This window comes from Hermetia illucens, chromosome 5, assembly GCF_905115235.1.
Source record: "Hermetia illucens chromosome 5, iHerIll2.2.curated.20191125, whole genome shotgun sequence".
Lineage (NCBI taxonomy): Eukaryota > Metazoa > Arthropoda > Insecta > Diptera > Stratiomyidae > Hermetia > Hermetia illucens.
The window spans coordinates 83,029,512-83,049,939 of NC_051853.1; the positions used below are offsets into that span (position 1 = coordinate 83,029,512).

The 20,428-nt window shown below is 39.8% G+C and overlaps 1 protein-coding gene across 6 annotated transcripts in view; it reads left to right on the forward strand.

Moving 5' to 3' along the window:
- The window catches only part of LOC119657546 (rhophilin-2), a 169,219-nt gene that overhangs the window by 48,916 nt on the left and 99,875 nt on the right, over positions 1 to 20,428 (forward strand). Inside the window, exon 1 of one of the 6 annotated variants that reach the window (XM_038064498.1) lies at positions 5,863 to 6,155. The exons of the other annotated variants lie outside the window; for them this stretch is intronic. Coding sequence (XP_037920426.1) covers positions 6,126 to 6,155 — 30 coding nt within the window. The 5' untranslated portion in view covers positions 5,863 to 6,125. Of the gene's footprint in view, positions 1 to 5,862; positions 6,156 to 20,428 lie in introns of those variants that run through there. 6 annotated transcript variants of the gene reach the window in all.

Below are 20,428 nucleotides of genomic sequence, written 5' to 3' on the forward strand. Positions count from 1 at the left end.
ACGGCATCCGGTATCCGGTCTAGGACTGCCTTAGTTGTTTGGATCATACTCACCTATACGGATTAAGTAACCCGCCCACCGGAACCATTTCAATCGGATTTTACCCATAACCAGACGTTCGTGGTGTCACCCATCAATTTCCTCGTTATAGGTTATCGTCCATCCTTATATAGTTATGTAACTAACAATTCTGTGGAAGATTCTTCTCGCGAACGTGGTCAAGAGTTCTTAATTTTTCTTGATAAGAACCCGAGTCTCCGAGGAATACATAAGGACTGGCAAGATTATTGTCTTGTACAAAAAGAGGTTTTGTAAACTGTAACAGGCTCTGTTTTCAGTCTAGAACCGCGCACGGTTTATAGTTCCAACGTCATAACTCTTATTAGTCGTGATTTTCCTACCTTTATTGTTCTTAATTGACCAGTGGAATTTAAAGCCTTCTTCATTAATGTACAATTCAAGATATCGCGCCACCTACTCAATCTGGTTGAAGATGTATGTTATGGCATCCTCTTGTCATAGTCCGTTGTTGATTTTGATTGATCTCGAGACTAATGCTGGCCTTGGACATTCGTCACGGTTAGCCTAATCAGTCTTATCAATTTCGTAGGCATACTGAATTCTCTCATGGCTGGTTATGCCATCATAGACAGCCGTGAAGTCGATGAGTCGAAGATGATACTCAGCAACGTGATACCTCTATAATTGCTGCACTGCGTAATATTTCCTTTTTAAAGTTTTGTGTGAAACAAAATCTTTTGGAATCGATTCGATATCTGTGTATCTGCCTGTTTGTCTGTCACATCCGATTTACTGGAAAACGACTAAACCAATTGTAATGAAATTTGGTGAGAACATGTGGTCTGTGAATCCCTTTACATACGCCTTTTTTGGTTGAGTTTAAGTTGGGCTCCCCATACATATGTAAGGAGAGTGTTAATTTGTTTTTCATCTAATCGTGAGGGGTATCAAATTAAACGGCATAATTAGTACTTTTCGAAACTTTAATGTTGGATGAAAGATAGGCGAGATGTAGAAGGTCAAAATTGGGTATTTGACGTGAATTTATCGCACTAAGACGTGTATGACGTCATTATAATATAAAGTGAACTCATATGAACGGCGGAGTTAGAGTTTGGAAATGTCATATATCAAGGAATATTTCGAATTGGAGATATATGTGAATGGCAAAACGTGAATAGAAAATTTTCCACACAAGATGAACACAAAACCTTTATTCCCGAAACGTCCAGTTTCCGTTATTCCGACTTGTTTATGGGGTGGATAATGCCGAGGTAGTAATCGTCAGGCGTTAATTCGCTGTCTCACACCTTTAGCATAAGTCACCTTCATATTCAACCAATTCGGGGTAGTTCAATCGGGTCCTGGCGACTTATGGATTTTAAGCAGATAAATTGCAGTGATTGTTTGTTTAATGTTTGGTGGTGGCAAGATTGTTCAGTTGACAAAGCCTCCAACTCACCGATATTTTGGTTGTTGAGCAGTTCATCAATCTACTCAACCCATTGCTCCAATATGTCCAAACGATCGGAGATTTACCTCCTTGTCTTGTCAGGATAAGCATCGAGGTCTATAAGGCTGATTTGTTGGTAAAACTTCCGCGTCTGGTGTGGTTGCTCCCTGTACTTCTTTAGTTCACTGACCTATTGTTTCTCGCAGTATTCCTTTTTCTATCTGTGAAATTATTTCTCCACTCGATGGAGTTGATAATACAGGTATGCCTCTGCGCGTGCTCCCTTTCTTTGAGAGTGCATCACTACCCGGTATGCAGCATTCTTCTGTTCCGTTGCTAGCTTACACTCATCGTCGAACCAGCCGTTCCAATTTGGTTTGCCAAGTATGTTTGAAGCCATATCAATAACAATAACAATAACAATAATAATAGTGAGAGGTGGCGGGGTTGAATTGTCAATTTGATCGATGGTTGTCCCGTCTAGAAAGGCTTGTGGACCGTTTTCCGCACAAACCAGGTACTTCGAACAACTATTTCGCGCAATAATGCTAACTGAATATTTCGTAGTTCGTTATCATTGGAGTTTTCTTGTAAGCTATGATTCCCTACGTATCGCCTGAATACGGGCTTCGTCCCTACTTGACTGTTGAAATCTCCAAGTACGATTTTGATATCATAATTGGAACAGGTTTTGAAGGTCGGCTCTACTGCCTGGTATATTTCTCTGACTCTGCAGTCTACATTGTAGGGGCGAGCCTGTTAATTAGGTTCATATTTTGAAATTTGACTCGCTTATATTGTCAAAGTCGATAACAGCAGGTTTAATTTTTTGTTTGATTAGTAAACCTACTCCGAGCACATGGTTTACTGAATGGCCGCAATAATGTATGGTGTACTATATTGGATGGATCGTCGCCAAGAAACCGCGTGGATCTCTTGTATCGCTGTTACACCATCCTTATATTGGGGACAGTGTATCGGGTAGCTTCGATCTGTACGGGGAGCGCACGTTCCATGAGAAAATGCCCCAGCTTATTTAAGCGGGTAAACCACTTTAGAAAACCTTTTCTTACGTACTTTTTGAGATTTTTTTATTTGCAATAATTTTTCGGAATTCACTCTATTTTGGATAATCTATTGGTCATATTCCGAACAACTTGTTTTGAAAAGTTTAAGCGCGTCCCGCGACAATATTCCGCTGGAGGTCATAACTGGAGTTCTCCAACTGCGGAACGTGTAGCCACTCCAATTTTTATCTGAGGCAAAAACGATCTTAATTTTAAGAAGAATATGAACCTGGAACTGAAAATAAATGAAACCAAAAACTTTGCAGATCTTCAAAAAAAATATCCGATTTACGATTGTTTCTCTCTAATTATGCCAGAAAAGGGACCACATAATGATTGATTAAATGCTTTTTGAGTTAGAATTCCCGCAAATGTGGAAAATGTCTTTATAAGAAGAATGGGTTTGAAAAATATTGTTTGAAAAATTCCCTTTGGGGAATGAAGACACTTATCACTCTTAATTACGAATATTAGCCCAACCTGGATGAAGTGGAACGAATGTCTCAAATGAAAAATTTACCACAAAGTCGTCCGTCCTGTCGCTCTCTATGGTTCTGAGTGTTGGCCGACTATAAAAGATAATGGACGGCGTCTTGCGGTAATGAAGACGACGATGTTGCGTTGGACTAGTAGCGTGATACGTTTTGATCACATCCGAAGTGAAGATATTCGCGATCGATATGGTGTTTCACCGATCGTATAACGCTACCAGATTCTGTAAGGACATAAAGCGACTACCTCCTGGGCGGTAAACCTTGAGCCTGTACCTGATAATCGGTTGCTTCTATCCCTATAAATTCTAAAGGATCGCAAATTTCGATTTGAAATTTCTGCAACGCATTTTGGGATAGCTAGGATAACGATCAACGCCAAAAAGCGACTCTGAAACCTCCTAATGTGGTTTCCCTCCTTCATGCTGCGAGATGAATACATAATGAAGGTTAAAAATCCATAAGTTAACCAAAGTTTGAATATGGAGCATAGGAATGAGACGCAGACGCAGTCGCTAGCCATTGCCCCATTATTTATTGTCCTGTTTATATAAAAAAAATTAAAAGAATTGAGGACCCATTCCATTGTCAAAACTTCAAACCTTGTCACAAATAAAAGCTTTTAAGACGAAAATACCTTAATCTGATTAGTTTTTTTTTAAAGAAGTACCAACGTAAGTTACGACTTTCTTTGCTCTACTACCGTCGACAGTTTTAAAATATCTATCAATCAAATAACAAATTCCTGAATATTTTTGCACATATCGACCGATGAACTGATCCAACGGATTATCTATTTATGATGTGAGCTACTAATATGCTCCGTTGTCTGGTGAAGTCATTGCACCTCAACGGGCAGGTTTAGGTTTCAGATTTCCATCACCAAATCACAATAAAGAAAAATTAATTTTAAAATATTTGACACGTTATCGAAGAAGGAATCTGCTCTCTATTGTTGCAGATTTATTGAATTATTTGAGATACGAGGTGTGAGCTATATTTAATAAAGTTTTTGAATGAGAAAGTAATAGCCGACGTGGGTTAATGTTATTTTCGAGATTTTGGTGGGCCTTTCTTCTAGGTAAGTGTTTATAGACTTGAATCAACTTACAATAGTTGGAATTTGAGAACTCCATTGGGTCATTGAGTATTGTTCATACTGTTCAGAAACCATCTTACTATTGTGACGAAGATTGCCCATTGGTTTTCTCTATGGGTATCGTTCAACATAGATATTGTTTCATTACAAGATGATACCAAATGCGATAAAAATTATTATCCATTTCTGTTTGCACAAAAACCAATAAGTTGTTAAACATCCATGAAATTGCTTCCATAAGATATCTTACTGCATCTTACGTCAGGTTGATGCTGCGTCACGGCTTCAGATAAACTATACATTGATTTCTGCAAGTAAGGCACATACAATAAAAATTTAATCGAAAATTGGAGAAAAAAAGCTTGATATTGGCCTTCTCCCGATTATGACATGACCCGGCAACTGGAATTTCACTGATAGTGAAGATTCCCTTGTATCTCAAAACTGCAACCGTAACTGGGGTATTGATTCAGTGGTTTTTATTGATTCCGTTTTGAATGCAGAAGCTTACATAAAAGATCAGATAATTGTCCTGAAAAGTGTTCAGTTACAAGTCAATGGAAAATCAATAGTTTAGGAGAAAGAGATATTCTGCATCGAAGCGGGAGGGTAATTTATTTACAATTAATCTTTTAATAGGAAATAATTGTTCTCAGTTTCGTAATTTTACTTTTTTCCTCAGGTGCCTTTTCACCATTTCCCATCATTCGCGAAAATTAGTTTCTGGGTCAACCCCACGTATCTATAGCCGCAAAGCTATTATTTTTGAAGAAAGTGGTGAAACGGTAGAGATGAGATATATTTCCTAGCGTGCCCGCCTGGTTTTTTGTACACATTCACGCAATTGAGATAATAATGTAATTCGAAAAGAAATAACAAATAGTTTGGTGTAATTTCGCGATGCACACTCAAATAGAACGCAATGAACTGGAGCTTCTTCTCTGCTCTATTTCCTGCTCGTGTAGCGTCAACGTCTTAAATAACTGCCGCCAGATCCAAAAATAAACCAGTCCCTCGGTACCAGTTATACCCCGAGCAACGCGTCTTGGTGTTGCATGTTTCGTTGCTGAAACCTCGCTTCTAATCCGCCAACCATTTGCCTCTAATCTGAAACGGAAAGAATGGATAATAATTAAAGTTTGTGGCGGATGTTGTCGCCTAAGACATGGGAATAATGAACAATGGAGGCTTGGAACGCTTGGATCGCTTGGGGCTAGGAGGCAGACATCACTGGGAGACGCTGGTCCTGCTCCAAGAAGGTTCTTTGTTGGAGGTACCGCGATGAGCTGCTGTGAGCCTAGGGTCAACAAACATGCGAGGTGTAATAAGAACACATCGAGCAGCGTACAAGAAGTCCCCAATTAATTGTGATGTAACGCTTGGCAGCGCAGCTTGACAGACCTTGCATGGTGCGGCCGCAACTGCCGCGGCTCACTGTGTTAGTAAATTACTTCAAAATTATGTTTTTTTTCTGCTTGGAATTAGAACCGTTAGATTGAGATTATCGTTCTACTGCTCTTTCTTTTCAATTTCTTCCATTTATCTTATGGACCATTGCTCATGGCATAAGAAGTTATAATCAGGTAGAGGAGCGATCTTGTGATCTGAACGATCCGCGATCCACGGCGGCTGGCTCATGCACGGTAACCGCTTTTCTGGCTGACGATCTCCACTTCAGTTTCCTCTGATCGTTTCCATGATCGACGCCAACCTCGCGCACCTGAAGAAGTGCAAAAGTATCGGGAAAAGTTGAGTGCAACCTGGGCGTTTTAATCCGCCATTAAGTAGTGATTTTCTAGGTGTGAAAGTTCGGAAGTTTGCAGGTGATTTGGAGCAATTGTCTGGCGGCTATATTGCTCATTAAGTCGCAAAAGGTCCAGGATCTTTTCTGGAGACTTTCGGGATTACGAGTACATTGGACATAGTGCAGTGTAACGAGTGATTCAGTGGTAGAATTGTTGTGTTTTGCTGTATGATTCATCGTGCGATTGCCAATGGGTTACGTTAAGGATATTGAACTCAAGGTAGTATGTAAATTCAGCTTCTTCCGGTTTTCCGGCAATCTACATGGTTTTGAATGGTCTTTGATGGTATTTGAAGGCACTTATACAATAAATTGCTTCCGTTCTTCAACATCTTCAACGGCATTAAGTAACACATTCACTTTGTGAGAGTTTGAAAGTGCTGAGATTTATCTCGTAAGAAAATGCTGCTTAAGTTACCATAATTCAATTATGGAAACAATAAACATTAAAAGAATTTGCAGCGCGTTTGTTAGAGCTAATTTCCTAAGGCTAATAAGTTAATTTTTTGTTGTTTTGAAGTTAAAACGTACCATTGAGTGTGCTTGCCAAGCAGATTTGTATAACATATCAAAACACCAAATATTCCAATAAAATAAAAAAGATGCAACTTTTCTCTTCCATCTCGGAGAATGTATCCCCAGCATTTTCATTGATAGCGGAACCTTGGGGAAGCTCTTGCTTTGCTTGCATGATACTTCTGTATGTTCTTCCATATTCCTTGTAAAACAAATTGACTGAATATGCGTATGAAAATGTATCGTCTTTGCAACGAATGAGAGGGTTTAAGGTGTGCAGGCGGCATGTGGTTTCTACTGGCAATTTTAATGTTTTGCAAACTGATACTATTGTGGTTTCAATGTTTTCTAGTAATTGAATTTGGCCAAGTGTAGACCAATCGGAAAGATGTATAATAGTTTTAAAAGATGCAAAGATGTATGTACGATTTTTTTGCTTCTCTGCTGCTGTTTTTGATTGAATTGGGAACTAAGCACACCGGAAATATACGCCATAGATAGGTGCACTTACTTTGATCTCCAAAGCAACTATAGTCGACAGAATATTGCGATTGTAACTGGTATCTAGGCAGCTATCAAGGCACTCAGGTCCAACCAGGTGAACTCTAAACTGATATGGGAACGCCTTAATAAATTAAATATGACTCGCACAAAAGATCTGGATACTCAGGGGTACTTGCTGGGCTCCGTATTGGGTTAGACGGCAACGAGACAATGGGTGAGTTGATCAAGAAAGGAACAGCGACACCCAGAAATCGGGTTGCGTTAGTGGCGATGATACTAAGGAATAATGAGGGGTGGTTGAAAGAATTATCCTGAGCGGACTTATTAGGAACGCAAGAGTCTAGGGTGCTATCTGAGGAAGTTAGGGATAAATGCGGACACTGTCTGCAGGAGAGTAATGAAATCTTGACAATGTCGGCCACTTGTGCAAAGTAGGTTAGCGCACTTGCTGGATTTAAGTTTTTAGAAGCAAGAAACGTCGATCGACATACCGTAATTAATAGGTACAATATAACCATTGAAGCGGTATGCTCCTAGCTTTTTTAGAATGTAACTTTCCTTCCTCCTTAGGAATGTAACTTTTCTAAAAGGGGCGGGTGGGATTTATATTCTTCAAATTTTTTTCCTAATATTTTTTTAAATATTTTTGAATGAATGTATAACATCTCAAGAATGTTGTGTCAAATTGAGAGTTTAGAGCGATTGGAGCAAAACTAACTGAGATATGAAATTTTAACATTTCGAAAATCTGAGTCGCTCCGCCCGATCTGTTGATTTTTAAAGCGATTTTCCCACACTTCACGTTTGCAAAGTTGGTGACGGCTGTAGTTTAAAATCTATTGCGCCGATCCTTTTGAAATTTGGTACACCCTTTCACCCTAACACGGTCGGTTTCTTTTGAGTTTGATGTTATATTTTATTTTACAGTAGTAAATATGCCGATTTTTCAAACGAAAACGTTTCTTGACTTTTTAGTGTTACCAAAAATCGAAAAATGATTACAAAAAGAAAAACTTGACATCGTTATTTCGAAAAACTTATACACCAGTAGAATCACTTTGTTTTTTTACTCAAGACGATCGAGTCATGAATTTCAGCCGTCACGGTAGAAGGACTTGTCTTGGAGACGTCTCGGGAGATTCACCCCCCTTAATATCATCATTATCATGTAATACAATCAAGGAAGCTTCCTCTCTCATTCATGCTAAAGTATGTTTCCTGTATTACACACTTCCCTTTTAAAATGAAACCGCTATTAATGTCTAGTAGAAGAGAGTAGCAGATAATGGATCATGAATTATCTATATGGCCCCTTGAATATTCTGGATTAAAACATAGATTAAATCTTCCCTGTTCTAAATGAAAATTTCTGAAACTTTTTTGTTTAGTGGTTGGCTTAGTAGCTATAGCGCTGGGTGTCGCAGCGGTAGATTAAGTTCAAGTCTCATTGATAGTAAGGGACTAGTATCGGGACTGGATGGTACCAGTCGGCTCAGCTGTGAATGAGAGTCAAATCAGGGTAATAATCACGAAAAGACGTAAAGCATACCACTTTGCCTCCTACAGTGTATGGTAGTTTTGTAGTGTATTTATTTTTATTCATTTCCCCTTACTTGAATGAGTTATCTGCAGCCTATTCCCTGAACTGATAACCTCTCAAGGCAAAAACTCTTGAGAGGCGGTAACAGGGTAGTTACGGCCCTCTTAAAATTACTTTGACCCTTCTACATTTCTGAAGCGAGCTTGTGGTATCATTTGTCTTTGACAATGAAGCAAATCCTCCCTGCATTAGATTCTTGCTTCTAAACAGTTTACTGATGTCAAGCTGCACGATTATTTGACCCAGTCTTTTGGAGGATCGAACCTGATGGAGTTTGGTTCATTTTAATAATACGCGGCATTCAAAATGTTCTTCGTACCGATTCGCTTGGAAAAATATTTTTCACTTTTTTCCGGTTTTGATACCTACCTAATCATGTAGAACAACCCTCTCACCTTAATGTCACAGGGAGAGAGAGCGAGAGAAAGAAAGAAAGAAAGAAAGATTAGGAACTGTGGGTCATGGTGTCGGGAGTTTAATATGAAAATTTGCCGTGCAGGCATAATTTGACGATCCTATTCGGACACGGATGGACTTGGATGACAATCAGAGCTCGCAGTGAGTAGCAGAGTGGTAGTGGTTTCAAATGAGTGCAGGCTGCGTATTCGGACCAGACCATTTGATGTGCACAATCCTCAGTTGTAAAATGCAACTTCTGGGATTGAGTCTACAAGGGGCTTTGCCTGCAATATGAATATGTCCACCACAACTAAGCGTAAGGTATGCGTATTAATTGACTTTGCGGATTCGACACCGAAATTCTGGGTAACGAAGATTGATTTACCACCTACAACCCTATCACCAAATCGTACTCTTACCTCTACATTTTCAATCCCTGGACAATGCAAAGCAGCGAAGGAGAGAAGTTGAACGGCGAAGTGGCCAGTAAAACCGAGGTGTGCAGACTGATCATTCAGGTTGGGTATGGTGCGCAGGCCTTCAATTTGTCCACAGTATAATATTCCCTTGGAACATGAAATTGTGGCTCGGATTGGTTCCGAAATAAAACGATGACTGCGGCAACGGAGAGAGGACTATGATCTTGGGACTTGCGTAAAAAGAAGAATTTATTTTCCAGCGTTTGGCTAATCGACGTGTATGCTCCAACGGAAAGGATGACTCAGTAAAAGATCTATTTTCCACTCACCTTGAGTCAGTATTTGACTCACTGCCTTGGAATTGAGTAAATAGAGTACTTGATGACATCAACGACGGTCCACCGGGAAACTACTGAAGGCTATAGTCCCCATGATATAAACAATCTATTTGTTGGCCTCACTGTAGAATCCACACTCCGGATGACAGTCAACCAGATTGTTCACGTCTACATTGAAAAAAGCTGCGGAGAAAGAAGGGAAACCTTCATGCACTTTCTCTGCGATTGCCCGGCTCTGGCTCGTGTCAGGCTGCGGACACTGGGTAAACCATTCTTTGGGGACCTCAGTGAGATTTCTAGTTACAGGGTCGGAGAGCTGCTTTCCTTCGTGAATGCTACGGGCTGGCTCTGAAGATCCGAGCCAGCTGGACTCCGCTTCCCTGTTCCTATAACAACAGTCACGGTCTTAGGAGTTTGTGGCATCAAAACGGCGCACCAAAGCGCTAATTGGGCTCCTCGGAGCGGCCACTGATACCTACCTACCTACCCTACATTGAAAAACGAGCTACATCTAGCATACTTGAAGTGAGCTCATACCGCGGGGCAAATTGCGATTTTGGCCATTACCTTGTTACAGTTATATATCGATGGTAGATATAGAAAATAATAGGAGCAGTAAGCGCACTCCAACTATCAGGTACGATGTTGAAAAGCTCCAGAATGGCGAAATGAACTTTTGAACCCGAAGAAGCACAACGAATTTGGGCAGCCTTTCCTTTGGTTGGTCTACTTCTTCTGACGGGGAGCAGTTTTTAGGGTTTTCTGGGAAACAAAACTTTATTGAAATCGATTCAATGTCTATCTGTCTGTTCGTCTGCCTGTTTGTTTGTCTGTCGGTCTATCTGCCGATTTATTCAGAAACGGCTGAACCAATTGTCACAAAATTTGGTGAGAAAGTGTGGTCTGGTCTTTTACATACAATGAGTTTTGTTTAAGGGGAGCGGGGCTCCTCATACATGTGAAAGGGAAGCGTATTTTTTTGCATAAAATGTAGTCATGTGGAGTATCAAATGAAAGGGATCGATTAGTACTTTTTGAAACAGATCTTATTTCTTATACTTAGCCTTAAAAAGTGTAACAAGTCTCGTTCCAAACGAAATATCCGAAAACATTACAATTGCGCATATGAAATATAGACCTTAAAAACATCCTACTCCGTTATCTGCACAAATCGTCGAAACCATCCTAAACTAACGAATGTGAAAAATGCCATTTTTCATATTAAATTAATTATATTAGATTGTTAGTAAATAATTAACATTAAAACAACAACACAGGACTAGAATGGAACCCCATGTGGGGTATAATTAATTGTTAATTGGGAAAAATATCCTGCATTCTTAGAAAAAATTGAAATTCATCAGTTTTTTTGCTCTCCAGAAAACTACACAAAATCGCATTCGTTAGTTTACGATGGTGTCGACGAAATATAGCTAATAATAGCATATTACCATATTTTAGAAATTAACCCGAAGATCACCCTAGAAGTGCAATATTTACCATTATAAGTAATAATATGAGACATAATTTCAGAAAGTTTGAAGGAAATCTAACTGTTATTAACAAAGTTATAAAAGGTGAAAATTATGTATTACACGTGAATTCATTGCGCTCTAAGACCTCACATATATGACGTGGCCAACATATAAAGTGAACTCATATGAACTGCAGGGTTGAAGTTTGGGAATATGTCATGGAATATTTTGAATCTTGGGCCATGTACGTGCATAGAAAGTTTCTCACACAAGATGAACACAAAATCTTTATACCTGGAGCGCCCAGCTTCCGATAATCCGACTTGTTTTTTTCTATTTTCGTAAATACCAATTTGCGGAGCCAATTGATCTCCTCTTTGTTACGGAAGTAGCTTTTTTGAAATAGGTGTCTGGTCTCTGATAGAAAAATAACGTACTTCAGAAGGCCTTTCTTAAGTCCACCTTTGCTGGTCATTTTTTTTTCAGAGCAACTTGTTCCCATCATCAGTGCGATCCTTTGTAGAAAAAAACTTGCTGGGACTAGCTGCTCCCTTTCTACTCCAACTTTCAGCTGGATCTTTTTCAGAAGGGAGTAACTTATTTCCGATAACTCGCATTGCGAAAGACAACAATTGTCATTGAGAAAATAAATGAAAATCTTTTCCCAAAGAAAGGAAACATATTCTATTTTCTATAAAGAAAATTAAGAGTATGGGCTTAAAATAATATAACCAATGTTTTGGGCTATTTGTTCACATTGTTTAGGAATTTTTCGAATTCTTTTTTGGAATATTACCAAATGATCTCCCGTATCAATGCATGGAAATAATTCTTTCGAATTTGCCTAAGAGCATGGGGGAACATGCCTGCAAACTTCCTCTTAGTAAGTTTAGCTTAGAGTGGCGAAATGTTAAATCCTACCCTCGGAATCTACCCGCTAATGAAATAGTCCTTGAGTTATAAAAGAGATATTGTTGACGGATAGTTCTATAAATTCGGTTTTCCTAAGCAGGCTCAATGTCCCCATGATACGCGTGATTTCCTTCGCGGAGATGTATGTGGAAAGCTAGCTGAGAGGTTCTCCAGTACTAGTTGCAATTTTTCAGCTTTCCGAAAGTTTCGTGCAATTTTTGAGAAAACATAAACATCACTAAGTAAATAGAGATCTGACCGGCTCTTTTTCCAATTTAACCAATAAATCAATGTTCCCTAAAAGCTATGGAAGTACATGAGGCAAAAGTGCTAAAAACCCTTAGGAAAATACTTTCCTTTTTAGTAACGAGCAAAATGTTTCCAAAGGGGCTACTTAATCGTATCCTTGAACTTTGCGTCGTCAAGATGACGTGATATGCTATTTGCGGTTTCTCTGGTTTACCAGGCCTGACAAGTAATATTTCCATACTTTTTGATAGTCACCGAATACTTCGCTTTGCACAAATGTAGTCAAATACATGCCACCCGGGGGGTATCTTCTGGGATATTGAAATATCCACATATTACTTAATAGTTTGGAATAGCGTTTGGAGCTAGAGAAGAAAGACGTACGCAAAAAAAAGGGGGTTCCCAGCTAATGTAGAAAATTTTGAGACATAGATACCATGCGCATGGACTACCACATTTTTTTTCTGTTTTTTACGTTGGGTTGCAGTAGTGGATGCATTTCAGACCACCACATCTCCCCTTTGCACCCAAAATAAAAACCGAAAGCTGTATTCGAAATTGGAATAATTAAGACCTTTGATTTTATACCCAGAACGGCTCTATTCGGTAAAAAAAAATTGCAAATATCTTTTACGTGTATGGGGACTCCCCTAAGGTTTTCAAAATTGCTATCGAATTTCGTATCAACATGTGTAACCATTTCTGAGAAAAGTGCGTGTGACAAATACAGATACCCTAAGATACGACATGTGTTACGTGAAGCAGTTAATCCAGCTTCTAAAGTTATTCAAGGCTGGAATGAGAAGTGGAATCTGTTAAGCTACAATTAATTCACTAATGCGATTTTTTTGGGATTGCGGTGTTTTCTATCTTGGTAGTGATCTTAAGGTGCGTTACAGGCCGGACACGCTGGGACTGCCCGAGGTGATGTAGCGGGTCTCTGCGGAGTACTCCTCTCCCCCTCACTGACTAATTATACTCTGACTAGGCAGCCAGAAGTAAACCCAAATCCGTTGTTTAATTAGTGCTTTATTCATCCGAAAGACGCTCTCATGTCCTCATCCGGGATGAGGAACATCTCAATAGTGCAGTGTTAGGCACTAAGGGAGACTTCTAATGCAGAGGAGAAGGAGTGTTTCTATAAGCAACTGAGTGCATTACAGGAGAGGTTTCTTAAAGGTACCATTTTGGTCGCAATGTTGCAATATGTGCTGCAAAAGAGGCCCTAACATCAGTATCGACTCAGATCGTCACTCGATTGTTGTTTGTGTATTGCGTCTTCAGGTTTGAGGAGCCTCAATCTAAATCTACAAGCTCGTTCGGCAGTGGGAGGACTATCTTTTTGACCATACGACAGTTATCTCGAATGGCTCCCCGGAGAATATCGATTGGGTTCTTGAGCAGAAGTTAAGTTGTCAATTTAAAGTGTAAATTTGAAAGCGGATCGATGGGCGTAGTAAACTGAAAGCTCTCTTTGCGGTTGCAAGTGGGGGCAAACGAAATGCGTTTGAGTTTTAGTGATCTAGCAAATGAAATGCTGTGTTGTGACAAAAAGGAATTTATTATTGCAGTAGTCATGGAGGTAAAAGCTACTGCAAATGACAATACCGCACATTACATCAAGGAAGAACTCGCAAGTGGCTCCTCATTTACGATGATGAGCAGCGTATGAGGTGAAGGGCACGTTTCATCACAGCTTTCAACTCTATAACATTTAATGAAGTTCCTCCTTTTGTGGACGCAGTGGCAAAGGGTGGATACGGATTGTTTCTCCTGACAAATTATCTCGCGTATCAACACGCTCAAACGGGCCAACATTGCAGGACTTGACGGTCTCCCCAAGCACCTGTTCCTTGTCGCTGCTACAGTTTTTGTATAGTTGCTACTTCCTCCGTCAACGCTGGGAATTTGAGATGTTTTAAAATGAGTGGAAGAAAGGGATAGTTATTAAAATATTGAAAAGGGGCACCTGTTTTGGGAATATTTTAAAGAAAACTTCGAAACCGTGATTGCTCTGCGCTGATCACATCAACAGCTTGCGGATCAGTGCGCGGAGGTGAGATCTCCACTTTACTTGCCCTTTATTGGATTCTAGAAAGCTTTCGACAGCATGAACAAATAGGGTATCTGGAGTAGTCTGGCCAAGAGACGCATTCCAGAGAAATTGAAACTTATAGCTACCAAAATAACAAAGTGTTACATGCCATACTACTCATCAAGGTAGAAACTCAGGACAATTTGAAGTCGAAAAAGAAGGATATATTTTGGTACATTCAATGAGGTATAATTGCGAAAAATAGGAGGAAGAAGAAGGAGAAGGAAAAAAATATAGTGTCTACATCTCGAATGTGCGAAATCTGTCAATGTACGTATGGGTGGCAAGTATGAAAAGGGAGATGTTCTATGGAAGCTAAAATGTAGGGTTTAGACCGCAATTAGGTAAGAATAGCAAATAGCAATCAAAAGATTAGAAAGAAGACTTTCATCTCAATTCCAGTAGGAGGCGATGATATATGTATATGGGCAATCCCAACAGGTCCCAAAACCCAAATAACAGGTTAATCTTTCAGAGGTCTCTCTCAAAAAAACCCTGAAAATGATACTATGATTGACAACAATTCAAAATGCTTTTTCCAAAGTAGTAAATGTATGTAGAAAAGAAAGTACTATAATGGTATCATCATCATCAACGGCGCAACAACCGGTATCGGTCTAGGCCTGCCTTAATAAGAAACTCCAGACATCCCGGTTTTGCGCCGAGGTCCACCAATTCGATATCCCTAAAAACTGTCTGGCGTCCTGACCTACGCTATCGCTCCATCTTAGGCATGGTCTGCCTCGTCTTCTTTTTCTACCATAGATATTGTCCTTATAGACTTTGCGGGCTGGATCATCCTCATCCATACGGATTACGTGACCCGCCCACCGTAACCTATTGAACCGGACCTGACCTGACGGTCATGGTATCGCTCATAGGTTTCGTCGTTATGTAGGCTACAGAATCGTCCATCCTCATGTAGGGGGCCAAAAATTCTTCAGAGGATTCTTGCCTCGAACGCGGCCAAGAGTTGGCAATTCTTCTTGCTAAGATCCCAAGGACTGGCAAGATCATTGCCCTGTACAGTAAGAGCTTTTTTTAAAGGTATCTCTTGAGGTAATCGACTAAGCAGTCAAAATTTGGGCTTTCAGTATGAAAAGGTAAAGGTAAAGGTAGATGTCCATATCCTAATATTGAGGTTGTAAAAAGACAGAAAGTATCGCTCGAAAATGCACAGGAACATTCGCTTGAAAAATTATGGCAAAGCACAATTCAAGAACAGGACAATGAAATGACATCCGAAGTCTCGAAGGGCCATGAGCGTGGGAACCATAACAGATATAAAGCTTACGAAGAATGACCGTTGATAAATTTGAACAGTGAACAACAGCAGGAACAGTAAAATTTCCAACGGTTTATATATGATATAAAATGTCGGGAAAGCTAAGGAAACTGGCAATCAGAACTTTCGATACAGAGGGTCGGATGACACCCAGGACCTAGTAGAAGCTGTTACGCATAGGATTTCTGTTCCAAAGGTGTGATCTTGGCGAGATTTGAAACTTGGCTATTAAACTTATTCATAGGTAGACTGATGAGGGAAATCGATACGCTGAGTTTTATTGAAAATGAAATTTTAGGACGGAGACGCAAGTTCAAAAGCTTTTAATTAATTTAGGTCGGAAGATAACGTAAGTTTTGAGGAAGGTTGCATGTGTTATGCAGCCGATTTCGATGCATTTCCCCTTGCGTTTTTATTTCGAAGTTAACCAGAAGCCACAATCTTGATGGTAAAGAATGTAAAGAAATAGAAATATTATCCGAAGCTTCTTAGTGGCTCAAGATAAAATAGCTAACTTGTCTACCGTTATGAACATCTATGAAATTACTCTGTTTATTTAGATTTCTCAATCTAATAGATACGATTCATGTCCGCCTGGTTTAGAACTCTTTTCTAATTTCGTAATATCCTTTATTGAGCAAACCTACAAAAGATTGAAGTCTTCAATAGATAAGCTGAGTTGAACGAGATTTGTTCTTCGCAGGAACTTCCTATTTTAATCCGAAATTGTGATTTGGAGCCATTGAATCACGACATCGGCTTATGTCTAAATCCAGCTTATGTATTGTAATATCTGGTTAGAAACTTTTTGTATTTAATTGGGGCCAGTGAAATTTTACTTTATCTAAAAAAACAGCTCTCACAGCTTGTGTTACATTTTCAAGAAGAATAGCATCATCATCAAAAGTGTTTAATGCTCCATATTTGGAGTTGTATCTTTGTATCATCGACACATTTTGCTTCGGGGCAATTTTACTTTCCAACAATTGGTGATTGATTTCTAATGAATGGAGTATGGAGACCTGTTCAATTGATTCTACCATTTTTGAATTGCTCAGGGCCGTTAATTGTTGTGCTTTCGAACATCATCGAATTATATTTTGGTTACTTGAAAGCGACGTTCCAGAGAACAATTCAATTTTGGAGTAATTGTGTGATCGTTTTTAGTATCTTCACTTCTTCATATGCGCTTTGTGTAGTTTCCATGCACTGTCTATGCATAAAGGAACACTGAACTCTATTTTCTCGAATGTATGCATACATTTCCGGGGAGCCTGGCATTGAATAATAATGCATACATAATAGCTATTGTGCAAGTGATTTAGTATCTATTTCAAGGGGGCAACCGAAAATAACACAAGCCACCAATTGTTTGAGAATGCTCGATAAGCGTAATCACTCTGGCCTTTGTAAGTAGAACTTGAAAAGAGAATACCAAATAGACTGCTCGTCTGATACCCTCTTTCGTTGGCAAGGTTTCTAAGGTGTCCGCTAAATCAACATGCAGAAGCCATGTCTTAAATCTAAATAGCAATCGCGCTTCTAACTGCTTTTTAACAGCACCAGATCTGCATTTCCAACATTTTTGGTAATATCAGATTCGGAACGCTGACCTGACATGGATTTCTGTGATGTAAACACTTTTTTGCGTTAAGTCAACGCGTCGACCGCAAACCAAATAGAAACCGCCGAGGAAACCAAATATCTTGCACCAAAAACCAATCAGTCATTGGCGTACGAGCAAAATGTAATCAAGGTTGTCTCAATCAAAGGTTAGACTTTTCTTTACCATTTTTTCACTGGATTCCAGTTGACCTTCAAGCCGCAAACACTGAACAATTAGTTGATTATTATTCAGTACTTACTTGTAAATTTTATAGCCCCGGTGCGGTATGCCATGCATACCGTGGCTTTGAAGTGTAACTTTGATGGTAGATTTGGCGTCTTTTTCTGCTTACGTAGCGATTAATGTAGATTCCATTATTCAACTCTGGGTTTGTAGATATCAGCATGAGCGGTTTGCTTGGTGGAGATTATGCAGTAATCTCCGAGGAAATTGATCTGAAAATTGGAAGTCGACCTTGTAATTACCTAACGCGTTTTCTTTGCTGATGAAGAAGTCGCAGTTGCTTCTTCGGATTACAATAAACAAATCCTTCCAAGCTGTTAGGAATATTGGAGTTTCAATTCAAGAGCAGTACCCCTTGGAAAATGTCCTTTCTTAGGATCTTTTTTTTCTTCAATTGTTCGACTTAGCAGAACGATATAAGTAAGCAAGACTTGAGCTTGTGGTTAATTCATTGCAGAACAGAAATAGTTTGTTTTCACTGAATGTCAACTGCCTGCATTTAAAGGTCGCTGAGTAAGTGATGTTGTCGCCAACACTGCAACTTCATCGTTTTTCCGCTTCCATATATTTGTTCTCCTCCGCTATGTTAAATTTCCGTAGACGATGTTTGTGCTGTTGAAACTCATATTTTTCCGGTGTGTGAATTGCTTCCTCTGCAGTTTATTAACAGGAATCTTCCGATTCATTTGCGAGACACTGATTTTCCGCCATGAAGTAAAATCTGTCAGCCATACACGTGCGTTCAATATATGGGAAGTGGGCTTGGAGTTGGGAAGAGAAGCGGAACAGGAATGGCCTGACTTATGTTACTTGAATGCGAGGCGGTGTTGAGAATGAGAGTGGCGACCGTTGTAAAGGACCACTATACACCCTCCGTCGAACAGACAATTTCCGTTGGTGTAGGGAAGGAGGGCTTGCGTGATTCGATTCTTATCGAGGTTGATGGATTGAGTTCGTCGAGTTTTCAACGATAATGTCCATTCGACAATTTTCTAGGAGTTTTCACTGGGAGAGCGAAAAGAGGGAATTCGGAAAGGATGGATATTTTCGGGATCTCGAAGAACTGCAATAGGGAGAGGAACTTTCAAGTAGGATTGCCGATCACTCCATGTGGGGGACTAGAGATTAATTTGTGGAGGAGCGGCAGAAAGTTTAAGGTGTTATTGAACGTCATATGGTGCTTTCCTTATTTCAAGCAAGTATAATGGGGTTAGCCCTGGGTAAGATATCGGTTTTGAGGATTAAGAAGTTTTGATCGACGTGGGAGATTTGTTATCGTGACAGGATGTAGGATATCAGTTGACTCAGCTGTGAATTAAGTCAGTCAAATCAGGGCAGTAATCTCGGGGGAACGCAATGCTGATTACATTGGCTCCCTCAGTGTACTGTAGTGTACCGGTCTTGAATGAAGTGCTCTAACACACTTCAAGGCCCTGATCCAATATGGATTGTTACACCAACGATTGTTATAAGTCGTTGGCAGAACAGATCGGATTAATTGAATTTTGGGAATATGATGATGTCGATCATCAGCAGCGCAACAACCAGTATTCTGTCTAGGCCTGGGTTAGTAAGGAACTTCAGACATCCCGGTTTGCCGTCGGGATCCGTCGATTTGATATCGCTAAAAGTTGTCTTATGTCCTGGCTTACGCTATCGCTCCATCTGAGGCAGAGTCTTTCACGGTTGCTTTTCCTACCTTTTTTCTAGATATTGCGCTTATAGACTTTCCGGGCTGGATCATCAAAGGTTTCAGCGATTGACATTTGCCGATTGATGTAAGTTCGTCGCATAATTCCTGAATTGCGGTGGCATTGCTTTTAAGATTGGGGATAGTTTAGATTTAAGAGATTACCAACCTCCAAATTAGTATATCACTAAAAGGACGCAGAAGGCAATATGAGCGCATAAAAGAAGCAATATGTACATATTGTTACGTGGGGGCTGACTCTTCGGCACTTGGACTGGTCATTATTTTATGAAATTCTGATTCCTCTAAAGTTTCTTTACGCATCGTAATCGAGATTCCTATACATAGTTCTCAGCCCTCGCACAAATTGCATAGAATGCATATCATTGTGCAGCATACTGACGAAGAACTGGTCTATAAATTTTACACCAAACTGTTTTTCACGTATGTGTCGAATTGTAAATAGGCCTGCTCTGGTTTAATTTTTGTTGGGCTTCGCTTACTTTAATTTTTCTGATGAATAGCATCAGTAAATTTTCTAATTTCCAAACCTAGCTCTTCCAGTCTTGTTCTTGAATTCAACAACTCCGTTGCTCTAGTTGTTCTTCTGTGAACCAATAGAGTCAGTTATCAAGTTGAATTTCGGTTCTTTTTCTGTCACTTGGAATATGAAAGCCGCAGCTCCGATTTTTTGTCAGACCCATTGAACTATCCCTATAAATCGCTTATTCAATGGCTAGCCGCCATCTTCGTTCGCAGATTCTTCGCTGAAGAAAAGCTCACCGAGGTGTTTTCGTCTAATATCTGAGAAGGCCGGGCAGCTGCGTCCATTGGCTGCATATAACTCAAACCACTATCCTAATTTTTTCAATTGGTAGTTTAAAGAACATTGTCTCGTTAAAAGCCCTATTAGGATTTTCATTCCCCACTTCTTAAGGGTGATAAAAATTCCGCTCTAGCGGTCTCAGATACTTTCACGAGGATTTTCGCCTGTCAGTAAGAGTTCGAATTTCTACACTTGACTGCGTGAATCCTTGCAATTTCGCCCTTTAGGTGGATGGCCGGATGCTCCACCATTGCGGATTCCGAGTCAGTCTGTGAGCTTCCTCATTACTAGCAAAGTTTGAGTGCCCTGGCACCCGCATCAGGAATTTTTCGCTTA